Genomic DNA, 27,889 nt, shown 5'->3' with positions numbered 1-27,889 from the left:
ATTTAGCTATGTTATCAGTTTTTTAAAGTTTTTTTTACAGGGAATCTTTTTTACAGGGAATCAACATAATAAATAATTAGCTACATTGACCATTCTTCCACTGTAATATAATATGCAACAAAGAAAGTAATTCTGCACATAGCCATCAGATCTAACAAGTCACACAAAATGCCTTCAATCCTCCATAGCAGGAGAAGCCTGGCACTGCCATCTGGTGTAGGGAAGACCTTGGGAAAGTGCGCTGTGTGTGCATGTTTAACTATAATAGGAAATAACACCTGAGTGCATAAGAGGCATGCTTGGCACTAAATACATACCAACACAACTACCCGTGGTGTCTATGACCACACAAACAGACACAAAACAATTAAACCACAAATACCAAAGAGATAGGGTAGTAAAGTGATAACACCATCCACACAAGTCTATAATACTTATAAAAACAGGTTTTCTGGGTATTGAGGATGCTCACAGTGCACTGATGTTAAATTCAGGACATTTTATGCCCGTACACAAGAGCCAACGCTGCACTCAGAGCATGAGCTTGCATGAAAGACTGCTATTTAAAGACAGTGATGTTATCCATAATGCAAACAGCGTCACAATCATGTCCTTTAGCCGTCCACATTCTGTCCACCAGATATAATATCTGCCAATGATCACAACCTACACTGCAGGATTCAGATAAACATCTGTTTTGATACTGTTTTCCCTTTTCAAGTGGTACTAAGATAAGAAGTGCACTGGGGTTTAGGATTTTTTTTAATGTAATGTATACCTGTATCCTAAGAAACCTATTTATGTTGTATGTATTTGTACGATAAAAAGTGAGGATCTTCCCCATCCATGTTCTCTCTTTATCATTACACGTCACATAAGGAAGGAATTTCACAGGAGAGCAAGGGGGAAATAAAGGTTGCTCCCTTAAGGTAACCAATTTAAATGGGATTATGTTGCAAGCCCTGATTTTAACTCATGAGCATTAGTAACAGACACACAATATTCCCATTCAAAGCAGTACCTGTTGGGAAAGCTTGTCAGTAAGAATAGCAGCTTTATAGAGAAAAACCAAATGGATGATGAATACCCATAAAACTCCTTCAACTGGTGGATATACTACATATACATGATACATACATTGTATTTAAGGTTTTAAGCACAGGATTTGTTATCTGAATGCTACATGCATTGCAGTCTTTTACAATCAAAAGGAAGAGTTTTCCTTCCTTCATTCATCATCCGTTTGTTGTCCCTCTTTGAAGCTACTATTCCTGTATAATTGAGGAGAATATCTCTTTTCACTAAGAACCAGTGGTTAATTAAAAAGCAGGGCTCACAAGTCATCTACGTGGGTGCATTCATTTCTACACTGTGTTAACAGAACCATAATCTATTCATTTAGCAGGTTTAACTGTTCCACATACACTTTATGTATTTATGATTTTATACGAGTGTTATGGTGGTAGGATCTACATATCCTTTTTTCCCACTCCCTTATTCTTTTTTATGAAAGCACATTACTAAACACACATTCAGCGGCACAATGTCTGCTTCTAAATCTCCAGACATCCTTCTCCCAGCCTGTCCCATAAAAGGTCCCTCACTGACGAGAATCTATTCATATGTCTTGCTTTCATAAGCCTTCTCTGAGTGCGCGTCAATGCAACTAAACTCTGCTTACATTGTCCGCTACAGCACATTTTATATAGCACATTTAGATCTAGCTAACAAGATAGTTTATTACATGGCTTAACCCCAGCTGACTGTGAATGGGTACTAAATGGCCCATGTCACTGATATTAAATGCAGTGCTTAGCTGCTTATATATGGCCAAGCCTGGAGCATAACATTTAAGGCAGTCTAGATAGTAGTCCAGACTTACACCTTAACTTGTTCACAGCACTCTTCAACACGGTCCATATGGAATCAAAAAATGTACAATGAATGCATTCAAGAGGACTTATATTTGCACCCTATCACAGACACCAATATTCTAGCCAGCATAACATGTTATAAGCTTTAAATTATCATCTACCTGACTATGCAGGCAGAGTTGTTAAAAACAAACAAAAAAAAAAACACAGCTAACTAAGGTCTGTGAATAGTCTTTATCTGGTAAAATTGTAGCTTTCGTATGAATGTTGGGATTGGGGGGCTGTATAGACGGATTTATACTGATTATAAAATTTGCAGCAATACTGACACACTTTTTGGGCAAACAAATTACAGGAAGTGTTATCAACTCAACCTCATTCAAAAGCATGTGCGGGCACGTCACACTTTAGTGAATATGCCTGAGAATGTTAATGGTAAATAATGCATCGATGAGGCTTTTTTTTTTTTTTTAACACTATGAAATGAATATTTTCCCACCTGTCTTCATTAGACAAAATATTTTTTTTTTGACCGACATTATTTGCTGTAATTGATGTTGGTATTGATAGCAGAAATTATTAATATTACATTAAGAAAAGGGCAACGGTGATGTTCCCTTTTGGCAAAACAAATTAAATACTGTACAATTTAATTTGTAATTGAATGTCATTTAATTGGGAGTTTTAACTGAGAAGAACATCTGATCAAACAAATAAAATAAAGCTCTTTGCTGATGACATTACTGTAAAATCCCAATCAACTCACTGTTATAAAGATCGCTGGCTCATTAACTAAGTGAGGTCTACAGAAAGAAACTACGACCTTGTATGCACTGCTGGATGGCAAATCACAATGCTAATTATCAGGTCCCTGAATCCTGGGCTCTACAGTCTAAAAAGCAGCCTGCCAACAAACACGGTAATTGCAAATGGTTGCCAATGGTTTCAAAGAGGCCTACGACACCCTGAACTGAAATCTGTCTGATCTACTAAAAAAGATTCCAAGAAAGATGCTATTGCTATTACTGTATATAGAAAATGCACAAATGGTCACCTCTACAGCAAACTGGGCATGTTTTCACGAATCAGAAACATTATTTTGGTTGATGGCCAAGGTTTTAAAGTCATTTTATTGTGTTTTAAGAGAAATACCACACAGTCAGGGTAGGGCCAGCTACATGTGGCCTGGGGGATAACTACACACATATCGCCCAATTTGAGGGTCAACCAGCACATTATCACATTTCCTTTCTTAGTTTTGTATTACATGTGTTATACTAATACTGCAATAACTGGGATATAATAATAAACAGAATATAATAAAACAATACAATATAATGGCTGTAATTAAACAATAATCAAATACAATAATACTAAAACAATCTAGTTACATAATGGATTTAGTATTGTGCTGTGAGGCAGCAGCCTACAAACCACTTTATACTAATGGTAACCTCCAGAATATGTGGTAGTGAATCTTTTATATATCCCCAGTACGATACAGTTACCGGTATATGATATACAAGAGGACGCAATTTTGTGCCTTTCCTTTCTCTCTGTACTGAAACATCTACTCACATGCATGGAGTGTCCTTTAAATAATGTGCGGTGCTTGCATGCATAAGATTACAAGTCAAGTGTGTAACTGCAACATAATATATGTATGGGATGGGAATTTTTTGCTAAACTAACTGAAAGAAATGAATGGCGTGAAAATAGAAGGGAAAAAATTCCCTTTATAAATGTAAAACAGCTCAAAACACTTACTGCGTTATTGATTTAGCTTGTTAGCAATTAAACACTAAAGTTAGGTAAAAGGTTTGCTTCATTTAAAGTATATATATATATATATAAATAAATTTAAATGATACACTTAACATAAAACAGTTCTCTTTGTTAAATGCCTTGCAAATTGGTTTTAAATGTCAATTACTGTCATACACCAAGATGTAGATTGTATTTATACTCATAACATCTTATATAGTACTTTGCTTCCTTCAAGAAAAGTGATCCAAAATTATACATCAGAAATAGAATGCATTCATCATTTCAGATTTGTATTACTGTTGCCCTTCCAGGAAATAGAAACCACTTTAGTGCCGGCTATAAAAACCTCTTGTAACATAACTAGTGTATGCAAGAATATGGAATAAAAAATTATTTTTTTCCCTATCGTAATCTTAAAACCTTGTTTTTAAGCAGAATATCTGTGGTGCACGTGTGCACAAGGCAGGTATATATTGGTGTGTCCTAAATTAATTTTAATATTCTTTACAGTGATCATATAAAAGAAAAGCGAACAGATCTTAAGTGCTCCCTGCAGGATTCAAACAAGATTGCAAACTCTATTATAGCTCCAGAAGTCTGATCTCAAGAGCTTACTATCATTTGAATACAGTATAATATTATTCCAACTTTTTAGTTCAGCAATATAACTGTTGGAGGATGTTACAATAGTAACAATGGTTACAAAAAAATATATCATATAGAGCTGGTTAAAAGGAGTATACTCATAGACATGCGCAGCCCATTTTATTAGGATGTGCACTATTAAATGAATCCCCAGTTAATTCCCCAATTGATTTTTTTAAACGTCATGTAATGTTAATATTTAATAAAAAATATTTATTAAAATGTTGAGTGGATGTGTGATGTGGGCATGTGTCTTATTTAGGTGTAGGGTGGCTGTAATTGGCGTAGTTGTGTGCAATGTGTCTGTTGTGGTTTTCTCGGTGTGATGTTTAAGACTGGCTGCGGGTAATGTGCGTATAGACGTGAGTGAGGTGTGTGGGTAGCTGTGAATGGTATGGGTAGCTGTGTGAGTAGCAGTGAGTGATAAGTTTGGGTCGCTGTGAGTGTTCTGTTTGGCAATGTGACGTTTGGGAAAGACAAGTGGGAACTAATGGAATTTCCATTTAGATTCAAGTTAGCTGCAACTGGGCCAAATATAGATAGTGGGAGGTTAAGTGCTGTAGTGAGGAGTTAAAGGCAGTTATAAGTGGATAAGGGCTGTAGCGATGGATAAGATCAGTAGTGGGGGGCTGTAGTAGGTGTTAGAGGTGGTAGTTAGGGTTAGGAGCTATAGTGACGGATAAAGGCTGTAGTGGGGATAGGGGATGTAGTGGAGGAATAGGTGCAATAGTGGGTGATACGGGCTGTAATGAGATATAAAGACAGCAGTGGTGAGTTAGGAACTATATTGGGCTAGTTAGGAGCTGAAGTAGGGGTTTTAAAGATGTAGTGTGAAATAAGGGACAATAGTGGGGGTTAGGGGCAGTAGTGATGGATTAGATGCTGAATCTGAGTTAAGGACTGTAGAGGGGGGTTAGAGGCATTAGTAGGCAGGTAGGTCCAGTAGTAGGGAGTTGGAAGATGTAGGGGAGTTAGCATCATTATAAGGTAGTTAGGTCCAGTAGTAGAGAGGTAGAGGCGGAAGGTGGGGAGCAATAGTAGGGGTTAGGGGCAGTAGTGGGGGTGAGGACCTGTTCTGGCGGGTTTGAGCAGTGGTGGGGAGTTATAGGCTGCAGTGGGGGGTTAGAGGCTGAAGTGGGTGGTTAGTGTTGGACTAGGATCACTAGTGAGGTGTGAGAGGCAGAGGTGGGGGGGGGGGGGTTAAGAGGGGAAAACATTTTTGATTAAACAAAAAAATGTAATAAAGTTTGTTCCCCCCTTCCTAATGGCTTACCTTGGGGGTGGGACACCACAGCTTTTTTGATCTCCCTGCCAGCTATATTGATTAAGTTAAACAGAGTTCACTACATAAACTAAGTTAAACAGAGTCCACTGTATACAAATATGTATTTGGGGAAATATTTGCTCATTCTGTTTTAAATAAGATTTTAGTGCAGAAAGATAAAAAAGTATTAACTTGATGTTACTGGTTAATTACAGATACAACAAATGAATGTGCTTTTGAACTAGTTACAATAGGTAATGGACTAAAGGATCAGTAATGTCCTGAAGTCATTGTATCAGAAAGGCTTTGTGACCAAGTAAGATGATAAACATCATGCAATGTCCAATGTCTTTCCTAGTCCATTGTTATGGAATATCTAAGGTCTCATTAACACAAAAGTGATACTTTATGTATCTATGTATTTATGCTTAAAACTGAAACAGTGATGTTATGGCTGCAAACAACAAAGATGTTTTGCTATTTGGGGCAATAATTTGACACTTCCGCCATGTTTTCTCCTGGCATCTTGCAAAAAGACATACGCTGGAAGTGATGATTTCCACTGGGAAGTCAGCCTTTGAGCCATGCTAATACACACCATGTACTATTTTTTTCAGACTTCCAAGCACAAATCTTGTTCTTTGCTACTAGGGGTTTTCCATCTCCTGGTAATCTGAACCCTATGTTAAAATTTTATAAATAGCAATTGTCTGCAAGAGGTTCTCATACATGCTACTGATATTGAAAAATAAAAAAGCAACTGTTTAGAGAGGACTCTGATTTATTTGTTTGACTAATTCCTAAGGCTGCCCCCTGTTCAGCAGTTTATCCCTCAATTATTTCCAAATTGTCTTATCTAATGAAGTATTGATTCGAAAATGTCTGGCTAGAGCCATCAGTTTCACAATTTCTTTCTTCCACATCCCTTAGTTCCTGTTTGCCTACAAACTTCTCACATCCACAGTTCCCTGTTGCAGTCTATTTCTGAGAAGGTAGTTTAAATCAACAGTAGTAATCTCAGTATTGCCATGCGCCAGAGAAAGGAGTTTGTGTTCCCCTCAAGGCAAATTAGAAACGCAGATGCTAGATATGCAAATCATGAGAAATCTTGTTCCAGGGCTTCACATTGCCTATAAATAGGCACACAGAGCTCTCAATGAAGAAACAGAATACCATTTAATCAGTGTACATCTTACTCTATATTTGGCTCGGCCACGCATAGCTCTCATTATGATTCTATGTTTTATTCCAAAAATGAAAAGTTTACAATTCCTTGGCATGCCGGCATAATAATTAACTTAATGATGCAAAATCACATTTATCTTTGACATGGCATAAGTGTTGAAGGAAGTTTAGGTTTCCTGTTATATTTACATTAGGTACTATCTAGGATGATACCCCTAGCTCACAGACTAGATTGTGCCAATTGTGGTATGGTGTAATGAGTAAATACCTTGCACAATGTACATACATAGAATAGCATCATTTTACAGTGCTGCTCTGTGACATTGTCTGCCATCACTGTATTAAAGGGCTGATGCAACGTTCCAGGATTGCAGTTTGAAACATTAGTAAGGATTACTGTAACAATTCTCTACCCTGGTTAGAACAACTTTAAATGTAACCTATGCTCATTATAATTATTTATTATTTTATTCTTGCTGACGTTGTTATAACCAATACCTGTTTGCCAACTTTGCTACTGATACAGTTCCCATACAGAAAACATGTCACCCTGATCACATTGGTACCCGATGACAACTAAGGTGCCTGTGCATGAGATGGACTGCCCTATAGATAAACATGTGTTGGGCTTGGCAAATATTAAACATACACTTTCCTTTGGTGGTGAGATACAATAGAACATAGTAAGCAGCACAAATGATTTTTTTTTTGGTGTGGATTTAGTGATTTTTGACCTCTATTCCATCGTCCTGAGTTTGTGTCCCCGCAAAAACTGTGAGTGCAGTATTACATGCAGTCAGTCACACTGCACTAAGACAATACATGACATCTCAGCCCGAGCAAGAGGTCATTGTCAGTGATCTGTGTATGAGCAGCTCTAGCTGGCAAAAAAGAGAGTCAACTTGGCAAGCAGAAGCCCAACCTCACCACCTTTTGCTGATTTAGTCCTAACAAGTGTTCCTCCTTAACATCATCCCTCTTTGGGCTCCAAGTAAATGTGCTCCATTTTTCCCGTTAGTGTATCTTATTTTCTAAGTACTCAGAATGTTGTATAGCGGATACAAGTATAGCAAAGCAGGTATAGGCAAAACAAATTAGAATAATGGTGACATATAACTCTCTGGTCTTGTTCTAAATTCTTTATTCAACTACATAAGTAACTCATCTCTATCTGAGTACAGGCTTTATTGTACTTAACTATGGTAAGAAAAGCTATCTTAACACACCTACAAACTTAGAACAAATTGTAAAAAAAAAATCATAAAGAATATTTTTAGGAGAATAGCTTAGCTATTTTAACCCACTTTTGCAATGTACTACAATTCAAATGATAAGTGTGATGTACACTCTAACATGCATATCTGATTGACTTATACAACTTGTTTGCAGTTTTATGTTTACAAGCTATTGTGCTGGGTGAAAGATATATTGTTGAGCAATATAAATACGTATATCAATATAAAGGAGCTAAAGGTTTCACAGTCAATTTCCCTTGCAAATGAAACACAAAGGCGCAATGGAGAGCTTACAGCATGATATGTTTATGTTGCTTTTAACTGTCTAAGTCGTTGTGTTTATTGCTGTGGTTTTCACACTGTGGAATGGCCAGAGTTCTGAAATACAATCGGGACTTTCTAATCTGTATCTCACTTGCTGGCATGATATCAGCATTATGTCTTTACTGAATTTCTTAGGGCTACTATTTCAAGGTCCATTGCTTAGAATTAGAAGCTTCTCAGTCAGCATTTCATATTATAACAAAATGTTATCTTAGATGTCATGTTCCATTTCTTGCAAAAATAAAAGACAGGACATTAGAGAGGAACTGTCAGTTCAGAGAAAAGGGCCCCTTTTAATAGCTACTAAGGGCTAGCTGTTATTTGTGCTTTTATTTTTAGTTTTTTTTTTAAATTTAATAACCTTCTTGTTTTTTAAATTGCATTTGCGCTAAAGATAACATTGCTCTGGCACATCTTGGCATCCGATGAACAATTCAGATATTTCAAATGTATGAGAAAATAATGTCCATTGGGTATGGACAATAAGGGCGTGTGCTGATCTGAAGTTTGTTTCTACTTACAGATGCTAAGCTCATATCAATAAACTTGCCAATAATATGTATGGATTAGAAAATGGTCTGCCTCAAATTAAGATGTGATCTCGAATTAAGATTTTCTCCAATTTTGTTGTGCCACAATAATAAAAATAATAACTGAGCTAGGAGAAATCATATATTTAAAAACAGTTAGCAAAACCTGCAGATCTCTTGTCTTAAAGGGATCCTATAGTGCCAGGAAAACAAACCTGTTTTCCTGGCACTATAGGGTTAATAGGTCCCCTCTCCCCTTCAGCCACTTACCTTAATCAGGTGCTGGGCTCCCTCAGCACTGGTGACCTCTCCTCCCCCTGCCGCCATCAGCTCCTGAGTGGAGCTGAATGCGCATGCGCGGCCAGAGGCTTGCATGCATTCAAACCCGCTCATAGGAAACCATTACTCAATGCTTTCCTATGGGGATCTTATTTGATGCGGGACTCCATGAGGACGTCCAGCGTAATTTCAGTGCTCATTTCAGTACTCACTGAGAATTGCGAAAGCGGCCTCTAGTGGCTGTCAGGGAGACAGCCACTAGAGGATGGATTAACCCTGCAATGTAAACATAGCAGTTTCTCTGTTTTTAGCTGCAGGGTTAAAACTAGGGGGACGTGGCATTCAGACCACTTCATTGAGCTGAAGTGGTCTGGGTGCCTATAGTGGTCCTTTAAGCCTTTGGAAGCCCTCCCCATCTTCCCCAGCCCAGTCTTTCTGTGACTGTCCAATTACAAACTTCCCAATGCAGCTCACTGAGAAGTCTATGCAAGGCAGGTCTGGGTAATTTCCTGCCTCCGAGTTCAGCTCCACTGAGCTAACCAAATTAGGAAGTAACGTGACCTGTTATCTGATTGATAGCCAGGAGTGCATAACAAGGGTAATACATAAAAGTGCCAATTTCTATTTAAATCTGAACTTTTTGTAAAATGAAAAAAGAGGACACTCTTCACACATAAAGCACTTCAGCAAGCTAAAGTGCTTTAGCTGTTTGAAGTGTTTCTTTAATGCAGACATGTATCATTCTTTTCTTTTCAAGATAAATAATAATATGTATATGGCCCGCTTGAAACACTGAACTAATGGTTAAACTATGCAAAATATAGAGTCAAACAGCTAAGCATGTATAGTATTTTAAGCTTGATTATCACCATCTGGTGACCCTATGATTTAAACATTTGGAACACTCTGAAATTCATACTGGTGACATACTTATCGAGACAAGTGATGTAAAATGCGTTTGTATCATTTTCAGTTAGTGCCAGTCACATCTGCTATTTCTTTTTATTAATACATTTCATGGACTGACAAAAAAGAAAATGGTCTCTATTCACAGTGAATTGTGGATTATAGTGATTTAGAACAAAAAAGAGCGGATCAGCTATATATACATCAATATAAAACCAATGAAACACTGAAATGATCTGACAACCAATTTTAAAGACAATGGTCTGTTGATTATGTATTCAACAATAAAGGCCTAAATAAAATCAATGAAGCAGTAGCATGCAGAGGATTCAATTCATATTCAGTTCCTTCATATCCTATTAGAAACACAGGATCATTTCAGTTTACAAAAACAAGACTGCTGCAGAAAACTTGATATTTAGATGAAAGGAATAAAAGGGCATGTGGGTATCATCACATTTTGTTTAACATTATGGGCAACAGTTATTGCCGCAGCACTTTTTGGGAACCTGTTCCATCAAAAACAGATCTTGGAAACAGTTCAATATGAACTGAATATGATCCATCAATTTAGTTTGAGATGAATACTACTAAATAATATTGCGCACAAATTTTAAAGCTGTGGTTGATTTCAACATTATACACTGGATTTCCTGTTGCACAAGATGGTTATGGTATAGGTTATGACTACAACACGGCCATCAGTGATGGAGTGTATGTCAGAGACCAGCCCGCCTCCTCCTAGCCTTGCTTCATACATTAACCCCTTAAGGACCAAACTTCTGGAATAAAAGGGAATCATGACATGTCACACATGTCATGTGTCCTTAAGGTGTTAAAGGACCACTATAGTGGCAGGAAAACATACTCGTTTTCCTGGCACTATAGGGTCTCTAGGTCCCCCCCACCCTTAGGGTCCCCCTCCCGCCGGGCTCTAGGGGGAGGAAGGGGTTAATCCCTTTCTTTTTCTCCACCGCCGGGCTCCCTCGGCGCAATGCCGCGCGCGCATTCAGCCAGTCCATAGGAAAGCATTTTCAATGCTTTCCTATGGACGCTGGTATCTTCTCATTGTGAAAATCACAGTGAGAAGCGCGGAAGCGCCTCTAGCGGCTGTCAATGAGACAGCCACTAGAGTCTGGATTAACCCATAGGTAAACATTACAGCAGAAAGGGTTAATCCTAGATGGACCAGGCACCCAGACCACTTCATTAAGCTGAAGTGGTCTGGGTGGCTATAGAGGTAATTTAACAAAGTATATTACGTGGAAGCACTAGCAGCAACAGATGTGCATGTATATTTCAACTAAATTAACTATGTGTAGTAGTATGCCAACAACACCAATGAGTTTGTTTGCTAATTAGTGATCTGCTGTGAGTTTAATATCCACAGCAAAATTAAATGCCAAAATTACAGTTTGGAAAACATCTAGAATATTTGTATTTTAATAGTCACTTTTTATTCCTCTGTTTTATTTATTTATTTTTTTAGTGAGCTACATCTTAGAAATAGATCTTATACTATTACTGAAGGAAGCAATTTTAGCAGAAAGCATTTATAGGGTCTAGTGATGTCCCGAACGGTTCGCTAGCGAATAGTTCCTGGCGAACATAGCTTGCTCGCGTTCGCCATTGATGGCGAACATATGCGATGTTCGGTCCGCCCCCTATTCATCATCATTGAGGAAACTTTGACCCTGTACCTCACAGTCAGCAGACACATTCCAGCCAATCAGCAGCAGACCCTCCCTCCCAGACCCTCCCACCTCCTGGACAGCATCCATTTTACATTCATTCTGAAGCTGCATTCTTAGTGAGAGGAGGGACAGTGTGCTCCTGCTTATTTAATAGGGAAATTGATAGCTAGGCTAGTGCATTCAGTGTCCACTACAGTCCTGAAGGACTCATCTGATCTCTGTTGTAAGGACAGCACCCCAAAAAGCCCTTTTTAGGGCTAGAACATCAGTCTGCTTTTTTCTTTTTTTCCTGTGTAATCTAATTGCAGTTGCCTGCCTGCCAGCGTGTGTGTCAGGCTCAAAGCGTATACTGTGCCCACTTGCCCAGTGCCACCACTCACTCACTGGTGTCACAATAGCTTGCATTTAAAAAAAAAAAAAACTTTTTGGACTGTGAAATAATAGCAGTCAGTTTCCTTCACGCGTGTCACACCAGTGCAACTCATATCTGGTGTAACAGTAGTGTACATTTAAAAAAAAACTAGAAATTTGACTGTTAAATAATAGCAGTCAGTTTCCTTCACACGTGTGCGATTCAGGGCCTGCCAGGGCACAGTGTCACACCAGTGCAACTCATATCTGGTGTAACAGTAGTGTACATTAAAAAAAAAAAAATACAGGGGGCTTGTTGTCACCTTTCGGGGGACCCTTGGTGTTGTACGTGGCTGGGTGGAGGAAGAGACCTTCAATGACATCAGTGAGGACAAGGAACAGGACATGGCTAGCTTGGTATCCAACCTCGTGCAAATGGGGAGTTTGCGGTTGTGCAAATGGACTGTTTGCGGTTGTTTGCGGTGCGTTAAACGGGGAGTTTGGTCTGTCACTGTGAAGCGGGCGTAACCCTTACACTACCTGATCGATACAACATCATACCTGATGTTTTAAAGCACGTTATTCCAAACAATTTAGGAATGTTAGGTGATTTATGCCGTTTATGGATTAAAACCAGACTCTGCATCAACTATGTAATTTTCCATGGGAGTTTTGCCATGGATCCCCCTCCGGCATGCCACAGTCGAGGTGTTAGTCCTCTTGAAACAACTTTTCCATCACTATTGTGGCCAGAAAGAGTCCCTGTGGGTTTTAAAATTCGCCTGCCCATTGAAGTCTATGGTGGTTCACCCGGTTCGCCCGTTCGCGAACATTTGCAGAAGTTCGCGTTCGGCGTTCGTGAACCGAAAATTTTATGTTTGCGACATCACTAATAGGGTCTATTCAAATAGTAGTCAGTTGCGGAACATCACAATAGTAGAGTTAACAATATATATTTTTTTCCCAGGGTAACTATTTTGACATGCATTTAGCAAACTTCTCAACTCACTGTTTAGTGAATCAAGTTTATTTCAGATCTCTCTGAATATTAAAAAAGGCAATTATTAAATATTCTAATAACATGAAACATAAAACATCTGTGTAAAATGTAAGAAAACTGACAATATCACTGGAATCGTTACTCCCAAAATGACATCCCTCCTAGTTTTTACTTCATCGATTGTTTATGATGGAGCTGCTCTGCCGCGAAGAGTTTTAATGTCAATCACTTCAGTACATATACTAATTGCGCATTGTTTTGTAGCTACGGTACACTTTTACACGTTTGTTCAAATGTTTTCTAAAGATGACCTACTTTGTGATGAAAGATGGAAAAGAAAAAGAATTAAATAATAAATGTATCACCTCAGCCCTGAGGTACAAAATAAATAATCTAACGATAGCAAAAACCAAGCTGTCAAAAATGGAGGTAATTATCTAGAAGATTAACACATATTCACCCGCCTATCTACCTGAAGAAGCCCCAATGGGGATTCATTGCCTGCAAGCATGTTAGATTATGCTCACAGTTTTATGTGCCTTAAAAAGCACCCAGTTCCTAATTTCCTCTCTCCATAAATTATGCACAAACTAATGCGTTAGTATCTGCGAGCTAAAAGGAGTGTTCCACTAACTTCGTTTGCCAGCCCATTCCATTGGGAATAGGAAGCCCTGTCATTCTTCTGCTGAAAATTAGCAAACATGTACTGTATCAGTGACAGCTGTTAAGATCTCCCGCGTCAAGGAATGAACTGTCTTTATACACTCAGGCACGACACAGCTCTTATTAAAAGATGGTGTGAAGAAAAGCTCATCTTATCTGGCTGTCAGCCCTTTCAGGTGAAGTGAACAGTGAGATTTGTAATTAAACACTGCAGTTTTCCCTTTTTTTCATCCTACTCACATATGTTTAGCTATCCTCATATTTACATACTTGAGGAGAGAAACATGCCCCGTTTTATAAAGAAATGTCAATAATATCCAAAGCCACTCGACTTCAGATGTAGAAGAAAAATGGGAAATCTGAAACATATACTGTCTGAAACTGTATAACGTGTCTGTAAACAGTCAGCTGGCTCTGTATTAGGAACAAAATCTGCTCTTTAAACAAACACTGGATTTTGTGGCAGCAACGCAGTAGGGTTTATTCACCAAACACCAAATTCTAGTGAATTGAAACATTTGGGCTAAAATATGAAAGCGGGGATTGTAGCTGGGCTGGAGTACTTTTCCAAATCAGCTATTGAAACATAAATTTTGCCATTCACTATTGTTCAGTGTTTCATAAATAAACCCCTAGAATAAATAACGTATAGACATGGTTAAGAGATGTAGGTGTTGTTCAGCAAAAAATTAGTTCATTGAATAAGGGACAGTTATACATATTCAATATCAATCAATCTCCTGAGATTCTAATTCATAAACTATGGCCAGACTTAAATAGCCACTCTTTACAGCCGTGTTGGCAGAACAACATACCGGAAGCCACATCACATATGGCACTAAAAGAAGCTGGGCTACAGCTGAAAAGGGTGAGATTATTTCACTCCTGTCAGTTTAGAACAGGAAGATCATTTTATACGATCACCAAAACAAGGCAACTACAGATTATAATACTAAAGAATCTTGATTTTGGATGTTCTGATGCAACACGCAGAAGGTAGGGTCAGAATATGTTGAATCCATGCATTTCTCCTACCTCGTGTCAGCACTACAGGCTGGATGTGAAGTGGAGGACATGTTTTTGACCTACTTTAGGCCTCTTCTTATAGACTGTGCAATTTTAAATGACACGGTATAAATAAGAATTAATAGTTTCCAAGGAGACAACTATATATAATGCAAAGAAATAGAGATTTGCCAAATCCTAATCATGATTAATACGGATTAAAGATAATTTTACAACATATATATTGTCCTTATTATTCCTTACTTTTTAAAGAATGTACTTGAGTACCCTATGCTACTGTTACATTAAATATTATCCAAGTAATTACACTTTGCTTAATAATCAAACCTGATAATCCTTGGAAACTGTAAGAATTATGACAAGTACTAAGTAAGGATACGATTTGTATTTGACAACAGAAAATTCTATATGTGATGCCAATACTACTGATCATCTTCAAAGTGACTTTGTGCCGATGACTAGCAGTTCATTGAGAAGTAATAAAAATCGAATGCATCATGTTTGGGACAGAGAGCATTTGTCATGTGACACTGGCAGTGATAGTCTAATGCATTAGAACCAAACTCCCTAGCCTTTAAATCTGTATTGTGCTTCAAGCAACGCATGATATATGAATGAAAATGGCAGACAGCAAGGATAAAAATTACTGCAGAGTATAGTCTATCATAAATATGTCCCTTTCCAGAAGGTTAAAATAAGGTCTCAAATGCAGAATGTGATGTCTTTTCAATCATATAGTGATCCAATGGCATTAAAACAGAATAAAAGTCTCTTCCAGTTCTCACAGCCATGTCAAATGTACCTATTAAAAACCAAGAAATAGTGTATTTTACAGGACCAATACCTACAGTTGCAATCAAAATGATTGAAAATCAGGATTATTGTAAACATTTACAGACTTCCAGCTGTTTGCAATGAACTAATAAAACAAAAATGGCTTAACAACGAATGCTTCAAGTGGTTTTTCCAAAGTCAACTTGAAAAGCAACTTATAATGACTTATCCAGTCTTAAAATTATTCAACCTTTTCATGGTAAGCATCTTTAGTACTTAGTAGAGCACCCTTTTGCTGTTATGATCTGCTGCAAACAAGATGCATAGCCAGACACCATCTTCTAGTAGGGTTCCCGAGGAATCTTAGCCCATTGTTCATGAGCAATGACCTCCAGTTCAGTAATATTCTTGGGTTGCAACCACCTTCTACAAATCCCACCAGACATTTTCTATGGGGTTCAAGTCAGCTGACTTGAATTTTCCATAGAATTTTTTTGTAGAATTTCCCACGACTTCTTCTACAACCATGCCTTTGTGAAAATTGAGATATGCATGGGATCATTGTCTTGTTGGAAGGTCCAATGATGCCTTGGAGTTCTAGCCTAGAAACCTTCTAAGTTTAGTACGCACCTTACTGTGCTCACTGAAAACTCAGTGCCTGTTGCCACCAAGTCTTACTGCAGGTCTTTTGCAGTCACACAAAGGTTTTTCAAAACTTGCCTTCTCAGAAATATAGATGAAGCCATTTATAGCTTCCTTTTTCTGCCTCGTCCAGGTAGTGTAACAACTGTTCCTTAAACTCTGAACTTGCAAGCTATGTTTATAGGAACATTCAATGCCTTCGCTATCTTTTTAATTCCTGTAAAGTTACACTGACAGCGGAAATGCAAGGTTCTCACCATTAACTATACATTGCCAGTTAAAGACGCTCGACGAATAGCAATAAAAGACACGTTGTATCCATAGATAGAAGGGGTTCAAATTAATCTACAGTCGCCTGTGAGCACACAATAAAAAAAAGAACGTAAACACACAAAACCCCCACAAACAACAATAACAATGCAAGAGAATTAGAACAATGATCTGTAGTTACTTATTATTTTATCTCTTCAAAGCAGATCCTATAATAGGTACTGCCTTCCAGCGACACCTCCTGGAAAATATGTGGCACTGCAGTTTGCAGAAGCACTATGGAAACAAAAGATGGATTGCCTACAAACCATAAGATTACTTTCTTCTGTGATGTATTTTAGTTCAGTTCCTTTTTATAGTTATTCATTTCACAGAGAATATTTATGCAAGTTACAAATTAACTTTTTTTGTGTGAAATACTGTATCTGCACAGAACCAACAGTCCTGAAATGACCAACTTTTTTAAAATACTCAACAGGTTCTGAATTAGCACAGCATGTCTTAATAAAATTATGGAACACTGATTTCTAGACCATTAGACTCTATCAGGTGAATTCTGAACTGCACAAGCCTATATTAAAAAGGACAATCTAGGCATCATGATCACTACAGAATAATGTAGTGGTTATGGTGCGACAAATTCATGGACGCCATCTAACATTAATCTGTCAAAGGTCTGAAAACGGTTTGGCACTTACCTTGCTGTGTCAGGTGCCTGATGTCATTCCAGTCTGAGTTGGTCTGATAAAATCATCCATATTATCAATTCAAACCGGAAGGAACGCGGATGCCCAACACAGTGAGGTAAGTGTCAAACCATTCCTAAACATTTGGGAAGGTTACAAGTGTACAGCACATGGGAATCTTGGTACCATAAGCACTACAGCATGTTTCAGTGGTTATGAGGTGTGCCTTTAAACAATGCTTGCCAGAGCAATAACATGGTAAAACACAGGCACAAAGATCTGCACTTATAAGAAATATATACAAAGGTATAGCAAAGAACAGAGAAAAAAAAAAAAAAACATCTCTAGTTCTTTTCACGATTACTATTTTGACAATTTGAAACCCCTGTCAAGGCTGAATGACTAGGCCAATTCAATCCGGTGAAAGCAGGATAAAATGAGTTATGACACTGTAGCTAATGTCAAGGTGTATATTTGGGAGAATGCGTTGCTTCTGACCATTCTTACAATGAAGAAAAGAAGAGATACAGAAACCACAAAGATGTTCTGTGAACTTGTGTTACATGAATCCTTAGTTATCACAAAACTTTTTTAAAGAATTGTTCAGAAATCCAAATATCAGTTTAAGAAAAAAGTGTATCTTGCACGGGCGATGTTTAACTGGGAACAAAAAGAACCTAGTCTGAATCAGAGAACAGCTCTAATTTTGGGGCAGTGCAATGGAGTAGGTCACTAAAAATGGAGCAAAACCATTTAATAATCAAATTAGATGTTTCATCAACGGTTCAAGAACACTCAAAATAAAACTTACATCAAGGACAGGCAGCCTCTAACACACCATGAACTATGGACTGTGACTATCATGATGCACAGCAAGCAAACAGTTTGCCTATCTCAACCTATGCATTAGGAATTAAACCACTATCTTCTACTACATGCAAATCACAATGGAATGTAGATTTCTTTCTTTCTAATATCAAACAAAATATTTCTAAGCAAAAATGTATGCTATTTGAAGATGAGCAAGATTTGCGAAGTCTTGAGTATTGCCTTTATGAAAGTACTTATATTAGACAGAGGCTACTTCTCACTAATTTGAACAGAAACCTCTTCATATATTGTCTTGCTAATTGGAAAGCGTTGATCCTGTGGTGAAGACAATGCTTAAGAAGCATCAAGTGCTTGAGAAATTAATGTGAAGCTCCACTTGAAGTGAGACATAATGAAACTAGAATTTTTAAAAATAAAATTCAACAAACATTCAGGGTTGTTATGCAGCCAGGATTCTCTAGCACAAACAGTTAATGTGAAGAGACAAATGATAAAAAAAAAAAGCTGCCAATGAATTAAAAAATGACAGCCAAAATGAGGAAATCCTAATTGGTCATTTCACAGCTATTGTGTATCTCATAATACAATTATAATTACGTTCTAATGATGCATATCAACAGGTGTATGGCTGCTAATTGGCCATAGGAGATAGGGAAATTACTTTATCAACTTGTAACCAACCTAAACTCATAACCTAGAGGTGCCACGTGAATTACAAAGTTGCTGAAGCAATAAGTTGAATGGGAGTATTTATAAACCAATGTGGATGTGGCATTTTACTTCACACAATGCTTTGCAGCTAATAAGCGATTAACAAAGGTTAACATGGGTCAGAAGTGGAATTACTGATGCTGTAGAAGAACAGGCTGGCCAAAGACCATGAGAGGACTCTCCAGCAACAGGGTTGTGAACTACATCTCCCATAATACTCTTGCATCCATAATGCTGGCAAAGCATCAGGGCAGATGTTGTCTAAAATATCTGGCGTGTGTGTAACATTGCCTTTCTCTGATATCTAGTGAGATCTTGTTAAACACATATGCCCACCTGTATGGGATAACTTTTTTTGCATCCAAGAAAGGTTAACTGTTGAGCTGTACTGTACATTGTACAAGGTGTATAGCAGGTGTCTGCAATGAGACAGACACAAGCAATAACTACTTTTATTAAGTTTCAGATGTATTCTGTATAAGGTTTTTCTCTTTTCTCTTCTAAATTTGCCTTTGGGTGGCAGGGATGTGCACAACTCATAGCTGTACAATGCTTTGGGCCTTCCAGCGGCTTTCAAGCAGTTAAAACAGGTTTTGCATCTCCACGTGTGTGAGAAATTCATGTAAACACTAGGACCAGGAAAGAGGTATTCAATAAAACCCAGGAGGCTTTTGCAGCCAGGCGCCTGTATTCTTAGATTATTTTCATGTTTACAGTGTGTGTTCCTTTATAAATGGGCTTGTATTTTGGTTACTTTGGGTTCATGAATATTAACAAACTCACAATACAGCAATTGATGCAAAGCTAGTTTTCATACAATATTAACCAGAAGCTATTTAATCAGCACGTATAAAGCCACAGAAAAACTGTCTAGAGACAGAGATTAAAATTCTGTAAAAAAAGGCTTGGAACACACTGCAATTGCAGCCTATTCTATAATAGTGGTTCACAGTGGTGCAGACAACCTCTAACCAATAATAAAAATACTAACACAATTTTGGTTAGAACAAGCCAATATTAGCACTGGGCCAGGGTACAACAAATGAATGATCTGCAGTCAGTGAGCACATTTAAATCATCCATCAAACTGGGATGGACATTGTCTGCCATAGAATGATAACAACATGTCTAATGGCAGCAAAACTCAAACTAAATTACTGACGTCATACACAGATTGATGACACTAGCACCCAACATCCCAGCGGATTGTATAAATGCATTACAGAGAGCAAGCAAAATACATTTGTGTATATATATATATATATATATATATATATATATATATATATATATATAAAATATATATAAAATCCTATTATATAAAAAAAATCATACAAATCCTATTACTTCAGTATCTATGTATCAAAAAACTTTAGCAAAGCCATTGCATTGTACTTTGCAAGGTAGACTGTTAAAGTGTGAGTTTAATGAAGTTTTTGTTCTAAATAACATATTTCATGCAGAATAACAACTGCTGACGTTTTATAATGTGCTGGCATCGGTAACCCTTTCATTGCTGGTCAAAGCTAAACATGTCAAGAGCATCAGATTTGAGCGGAAAAAATTCTGTTTATTAACTCTTTCACGACTCTGCAGTGAAATGACCTGTCCGATTTCATTTTCCACTACCCAAATTAAATTAAAAAATAAATTTAAAAAAGCATGATGATTACTGGTTTGCTTGTTTGTTTATTTGGGGACAAAATAGAATACTGGGTATGTATAATATCCAAATGTATATATGATTCTATGCTGTAAATAAAGTTATTAATTTAAAAAAAATTATATATTTTACATACATACATTTACAGACACCGGGTATGTAGAAAAAGGTAAATTAAAATAACACTTTGAGGTGAAACTCATATTATTATGTTGTCACAGGTTTAACTGAAATTTAGAAGAGGTGAATATCAAATCGCTAACATTTCTTGAAAGAAAAACTTTTTTTACTTTTTAAGGGATTAAACTGCTAGACAGTATGGGGGTGGGGGTGACCCTAAATAGTTATGAAACTGCCTTCACCAACTCACCTTGCACAATTTCTGGTAGCGTGGAGAAGACACCGCCATCCTTTGCAAGTGATGCAACAAGACAACAACTTTCTGCAGAGATGATCTCACCACAGCCATCATTTTAAGTTTGCCACACTTCTTCAGGCACCTCAGAATTTGCATTATAAATGAAAATCAGCAATCATTCCCTCATGGTCACTGGATAACCATTTGCCAGTTGTCTGAGCATGCTCGTTTCCAAAGAAGAAGAAGACGAAAAAAAACAAAAAAGCTTTACTGAGACGAAAACCCACAGTGTACGGGAACGCAGCAGAGGATAGCATCCCCTAAGTTTAATTTCTTTGAATCAAGATCCTTGCAAGGCAGCTCCAGAGAGAATCACACATTCCATGCTGAGACCAAGGCATCCAGCAGCAAGCTGCTTCAGCTAAACGCTGCCTATCCTTGTGTTAGACCATACAATAGGAGACGACTTTAAGAATAGAAGCCTTAAAATTGCAAGACATTTAGGGGTCTGTCCCTGGAGAAGAGATGATGGATATACAAGAGCAGTGAACACCACATTGCTGATTTCTACATGAAGGGCAGAGAATGGTAAATGTTAGCACCCTTCTTCTGAAGGATGTTCGTTCCTCTCTGTCTCAGCCTGTCTCTGACTGAATGCAGTTCCACCACAGTGAAAAACAGACTCTTACAAATCTTCAGAGGAGAACTGAGGGATAGCTGCTCTAATTCCATCAGCCCTACGCTAAATGCTAATTAATCACACACAAGACAGGGGAGCACAAAAGGATGAGGGATTGTCTCACAAATTGTAAAAAGAAGTACACATTAAACAGAAACAAAGATTGTATGCAGATTTTCTGATCTTACGTATTTAGTCACATAAAAAGTTGTTTGTAACTTGCTCTCCCTACTAAATATTTGTGTCTATCTATACATTCAAATAAACTGAATATCAAATCTACATATATATTAAGTATATTACATCTTCACATTTTCCAAATCTATTTATATGTCTAATGTCTGCCTGACTCTCTCTCTCTCTCTATGAACCTATCTATGTACCTACCTACATATCTATCTTTCTGTGTATATATCTCTGTATATATAAGTATATATATATATATATATTTATTTATTACACAGGACGACAAGGCTATTCCAGTGCTGGATTTAGGTTACCACCAGCCAGGTCTTGCAGCAAATCAATCTTAACACAGTGCTTACTGTTGCTAAAAATAAAGCTTCCATTCTTAATATTCACTCAGATTATTAATTCATTATTCACTGTGCAAACACAGAAACAGTTGTACATTAAAAAAAAACAAAAAAAAACCCTCTGCAGTGTGGTTTTGTGGTCACAATTCTGCTAGGGGTCTTCGCTCATTCCAAATTTCCTATTAAATAGCTTGAAACTCAAACCAGGGAACCCTACAGCTCCAGCATCATCTATATGTGTCATCATCATATTTTAAGGTTCAGAAAATTATTAAATATTTCACAAGAGGAACACTCCCTGGAGCAATAAGGGAATGGGGCCAAGACGTCAACCCAGAGCCATGCTGTTTTGTTACAAGAGAATGTAACTGTACAGGATTTGGTTTTTGTTTGTTTTTTTGCAGTTTATAAGGGGTGTACCATTCTGAGTAGCCTTATACAGCTGCAAGCTATATACTGATGCTATGATTTATGGGGATTTTTCTCTGGCATTACCCAAATGTTGCAGACAAGAGAAAAACATAGGGGTCGCAAATCAGGATTGTCCCATCAGATCTGGGGCAGTTGGGAGATATGCAATTTTCCACTCACACTTCACATTTTGTCACTGACTCAGAAAGCTGTGAGACAGCTAATATCTTAAGGCTATTGTACTGTCGAGAGCTCTGATAAAGTGAAGTTTATATTGGTCTTCAGACTCTGCATCACTGGAAATCCAAACCATGATATAGCAAAACGGGATGTAACTACAATTTACATAATATTTCAGTGTACCACAAAGTAAATGTAGGATTCTGCTCTAAGCCAGGTAGTACAATGTATTTTTGGGGGGAGATGGAGGTGGGCTGGAGAATATATATTTTAAAGGCAATAGTCTGTCTTTCACCACATTTAACACCTGTATAATTTTTCATTTGGGAGGAACTGTAGCTTCACTGCGTTGATGGTTGGTATTGGAGCGGCAGATATATGCAAACATTAATTCCCATGATGCTCAGCCAGCTTAAAGACTGCCTAAGCATGATGGGAATTGTAAATTGCAAACATGTTTAATGTCAAAGTTAGCCATCATTGCCTTTGAATGCTCTTGCTGAACAGGAATGCTCCCATACTGACAGCAATGTGTTAAGAGGGAATTACTCAGAAAGCAGCCACATTATGAAGCAGAGCAGGGAAAAGCAAAGGCTCTCAAGCTAATAAGATTGGACAAGGGACAGCTAAGCCATGAGTACTTTCAGAATTAAGGCAATGGGAGTTCTGGGTAACTAAACATGACATTTTGAGTCAAAAGCCCCGGCATATCTTAGAATTACATAACTGCTTATGTCAGCGTATGACCACAGTGCTTAGACTGTATGTAAATAATCAAGAGCTTGAGTAATACAGTGAACTGGGTGTAATCACATCCAAATACCAGTCCAGCTGGCTAAGGTAATTAGATGATTTGATGACTTTTTTATCTTTATTTAAATGATGCAAATTATTTATCCAAATATGCAGCTCTTAGTTCAAACTTAACACTGACATGGTATATAACCTATTACTGACCTGTCACATGGCCTAGTACTAATATGTCTCCTTTGGGAGGGAGTGGTTGCAGCGTGAGTGCGCACCACTTATTCAATAAGCATCATGTGGCAGTAGGCACATTAAAAAAAATGGGGGCTTCAGTGCAGCGTTTGAAGAAGAACAGAAGCCTTGCTAGCCAGCCACCCAGTGCTGTCCATGCGCAAAGTACTGTGATAATTCCCTGCTTTGGGCTTGTGTAACACGGTAATATTTAAAAACATGCCTTCCCCCAGCATTGTGGGCACTTTTTCTAAATGGGGGTACCAAATCAGGACTGCCCCACCGGACAGGAGATTACTGGAAGGTGCTTATTTTGAAAGGAAACATTATTTAGATGATCAAATAAAATAGTGTTTGGTGAGTCTTTAGAAACGCCAGCAGCATGTGAAATTGTCTCCATACTCCAGCCATGAGACACACTAATTTTTTGCATGAAATTGGTATGGGAGATAAAGTTAAAATACTGCAATAGAAGAAGAACACGCTCTATATTTTCAAAAGTACATGATGGCTTCTTAATACTCTCTGTAGATATGTACTACTGCTTACATACCGTGCTTTTACATAGATTACCAGCTATAGCCACAGGTTTCAATATGAGACACCATTCATCCAGCGCAAGGGATGCTTCAATAATGCCTAAAATAAAGCCAGCAGCTTGCTTAGTGTAAAGACATACATCGAGAGAGCACTTAATAAGCACAGAGCAGTGTGCTGAGTCAGTCTCAGACACATATTGCTCCTAGTATGGTGTATTCCCAGCTCCGCTGGTGACTTTGTGCCAACATTTAAATATCTATCTTCATTTCCTTTTGAACTGATTAACTCTCTGTGTCACAAGAAGTCAGCAACATGTTACTGGGGTTTGAATTGCATGACCAGCCTGAACAAACTCTGTTCAAGTTGATCTGTTTAATTACCCAACTATCATGTAGAAAAGGTTACAATTATATGGAATGGATTCTGCTCCCATTTAAAGGGATGTTTAAAGAAAATATTTAAAAAGTCACTTGTGTTTCTGTTTCAGAATAAAGTTAAGTGAAAATAAAAAGATGAACTCTCGTACTTCTCTATTTGGGCCTCAGTCAGAGCTCTAAGTAAGTGGGAACTCTTACAGGCTCTTTGGCTGAAGATTACTAAACCCTTCTTCTCTGAACAACGTGATTTAGCCTCCCATTCCCAACAGGCTCTACCCATTTTCTGGTCATGACAAGCGATGAATTTTGGATGGATCAGTGGCCAGGAAGCAATAAATAAGATTAAAAAAAGATACGGTAATTTCAATAAATAATGAACGAAACATGCAATAAATGAAAAGGAAACATTAACATTGTGTCTGCTTTGGGCTTTTCTGAACGAATGGGGCTGCTGCTACTCTTCCAGAGACACTATGTTCATTTAGCACTAATGAGGATGAATGTACTATTTTTAGGCACATAAAAAGTATATATATATATTGGGCTAGGGCAACATGTACATATATAACCAATCAATTGAAAAAGCCCAATTTGTTACCCTTAAATTAATAAATTCATACTTACGGTATATTTCCATAAGTCTTAAAGGCCTATCTTGCTTCCCACACTTGATTCAATCTCACAGTACACACTGCTTTCCACCAATCCTCAATGTCTAGAACAATAAATAAATCCTACAAAACAGTATCACTCCAAAATTATCACAAACATGGTTTTCAGTAGGGTAAGCTCCTAAGCCAAGCGGTTTCAGTAATAGATCGCATTAGCATTTTTAGCTAAAGTTATAAAGGAATTCAACGTACCCTAGCACCAAAATGGTGTCAGTAAAATTTTTGTTGATATTATATGCCCCTTTTTATTTCACAGTGACGGCTCACTGACTTAAGACCAGAATAAAACAATTGCTGGAACCAGTATCTCCAGCTCACACATGCTCTGAAGCCCCTACACATAGGATGCAGAATTCATGTACTGATAAAATATTAAATATAAACATGCAAATTTGTAGCTATTTAAACTTGATGTGTCCTTGTTAAGGTGGTGCATCGTATTTTTTTTTTTTATTAATTTGGGATATCCAAAAAAGTAACCCCATAAAGTGCAACTGATGTCTGACAAAGAGACCTCCAGTGGTGTTTGTATAGCAATCTGGGGTAAGACACCTGTACAAACATGACGGGTAGGAGTTAGAGAAACCTGGTTTGTAGGGTATATTATAGATATTCGATTCTACTGATACTGATACTCTACCGATACTCTACTGATAAGGATACTCTACTGATACTGATACTGATACTCATACTCATACTGATATGGATACTCTACTGATACTGTACTGATACTCATACTCTACAGATACTCTACTGATACAGATACTCTACCGATACAGATACTCTACCGATACAGATACTCTACCGATACAGATACTCTACCGATACTCATACTCTACCGATACTCATACTCTACCGATACTCATACTCTACCGATACTCATACTCTACCGATACTCATACTCTACCGATACTCATACTCTACCGATACTCATACTCTACCGATACTCATACTCTACCGATACTCATACGCTACCGATACTCATACGCTACCGATACTGATACTCTACCGATACTGATACTCTACTGATACTCTACTGATACTGATACTCATACTCTACTGATACTCATACTCTACTGATACTCATACTCTACTGATACTCATACTCTACTGATACTCATACTCATACCATAGGCGTGCGCAGCCTATTGCATTAGGGTGTGCACCCTAAAGCACAAGCACACGCGACGTGTATATATATATACATAACTAAATCCCCATTATTTTTTGCCTAGATAAGGTGTTTTTAAATAAAACCTTTTAAAAACTAATAAAATCTGTCAACATTGAAGTTGCTGTTTAGTAGATAGGAGAGTGCGCTGGATCTTGTGTATTGTTTATTGTATAATATGGTCCCCAGCAGCACCCCATTTAACCCCTAAAGTCCGGAGGACGTAATATTACGCCCTGCAGGAACCGGCTCTAAACGCCGGCGGGCGTAATATTACGTCCTCGCCATAATGGCCGCCCACGTGGCCGGCGCTAATCGCCCGCTGCAGATCGCGGTCGGGGGGGATGCCTGGCCCCCCAGGCAACCCCCCCTGTGGCCGGTGACCGCGATCTGCAGTCTCTGATCGCAGTGACAGGCTGTCACTGCGACCAGTATTCAGCATGTGTCAGCCGATTTCAAATCGGCTGACACATGCGGCCGGCGGCGTTCCCTTTCTGCAGATCGCGGTCAGGGGACTTACCTGGCCCCCCAGGCAGTCCCCCTGGGGTCAGTGACCGCGATCTGCGAAGTCTGAGATCGCAGTGACAGGCTGTCACTGCGATCTCAGAGCTCTCTGATCGCAGTGACAGGCTGTCACTGCGATCTCAGAGCTCTCTGATCGCAGTGACAGCCTGTCACTGCGATCAGTGTTACATGTGTCAGCCTATTGGCTGACACATGTAACTGGCACAGTGATCCCCCTGCAGATTGGAAGGGGGGAGTGCTTGTACCACCCAGGCACTCCCCCCTGTGGTCAATTACCCAATCTGCAGGAGGTGATCACAGTGACAGGCAGTCACTGTGATCACTGATCCTGTGTCAGCCAGTGATGTGAAATCACTGGCTGACACTGTCATTGCCCCCCTGTCCTAAAATAAAATAAAATAAAATATTAGTTAAAAAAAATTACAGTTACAAATAAGATATACTTAGATCATATATATTATATATATATGATCTAAGTATATAAATATATACACATACACACACACACATTTACACATACACGACGTGTATTTAAATATTAATATATATATATATATATATATATATATATTAATATCAAATTACACGTAGACTGATACTGATCAAATATATATATAATTATTGTTATATATATATATTTATATATAATATAAAAAAATATGTAAATACGTAAAAAATAAAATTAAAAAAATATTTTAAAATAAATAATTAAAAAATATATAGATGTGTTATTTCGTTCTAACTGTATTGTGATATTAATATATATATTTATATCAAAATACACGTAGAACAAAATAATATATATATCATAATATATATATCTATATACATAAATATATACGTATATATCACTATATATATACCTATATATAAATAAAAATATTTTAAAAAATTATATATATATATACGTATATATACACATATGTATATATATACATATATTAATTCTACACATATATTTATGTAATAATTTTACATAATTAGGTATCCTAATTAATTACAATTAGCGGGACCTGCCTGACAACCCATGCCGAAAGTATAGGGAATTTAATTTGCTAGCACTATATTTAACCCTATAACTTTCCAAGACACCATAAAACCTGTACATGGGGGGTACTGTTTTACTCGGGAGACTTTGCTGAA

General features: G+C 37.7%; 1 protein-coding gene across 2 annotated transcripts in view; it reads right to left on the bottom strand.

Annotated features, from left to right (window-relative positions):
- Window positions 1–27,889, bottom strand: part of UTRN (utrophin) — a 583,870-nt gene that overhangs the window by 331,208 nt on the left and 224,773 nt on the right. The window contains exon 1 of one of the 2 annotated variants that reach the window (XM_063443107.1): window positions 20,691–21,314. The exons of the other annotated variant lie outside the window; for it this stretch is intronic. Within the exon in view, the coding sequence (XP_063299177.1) occupies window positions 20,691–20,834 (144 nt within the window). The 5' untranslated portion in view covers window positions 20,835–21,314. Of the gene's footprint in view, window positions 1–20,690; window positions 21,315–27,889 lie in introns of those variants that run through there. 2 annotated transcript variants of the gene reach the window in all.

Source organism: Pelobates fuscus, chromosome 2 (assembly GCF_036172605.1).
Source record: "Pelobates fuscus isolate aPelFus1 chromosome 2, aPelFus1.pri, whole genome shotgun sequence".
NCBI classification, from domain to species: Eukaryota; Metazoa; Chordata; class Amphibia; order Anura; family Pelobatidae; genus Pelobates; species Pelobates fuscus.
Note: the sequence above shows the minus strand (reverse complement) of the source record. Positions and strands in the feature narration are given on the sequence as shown.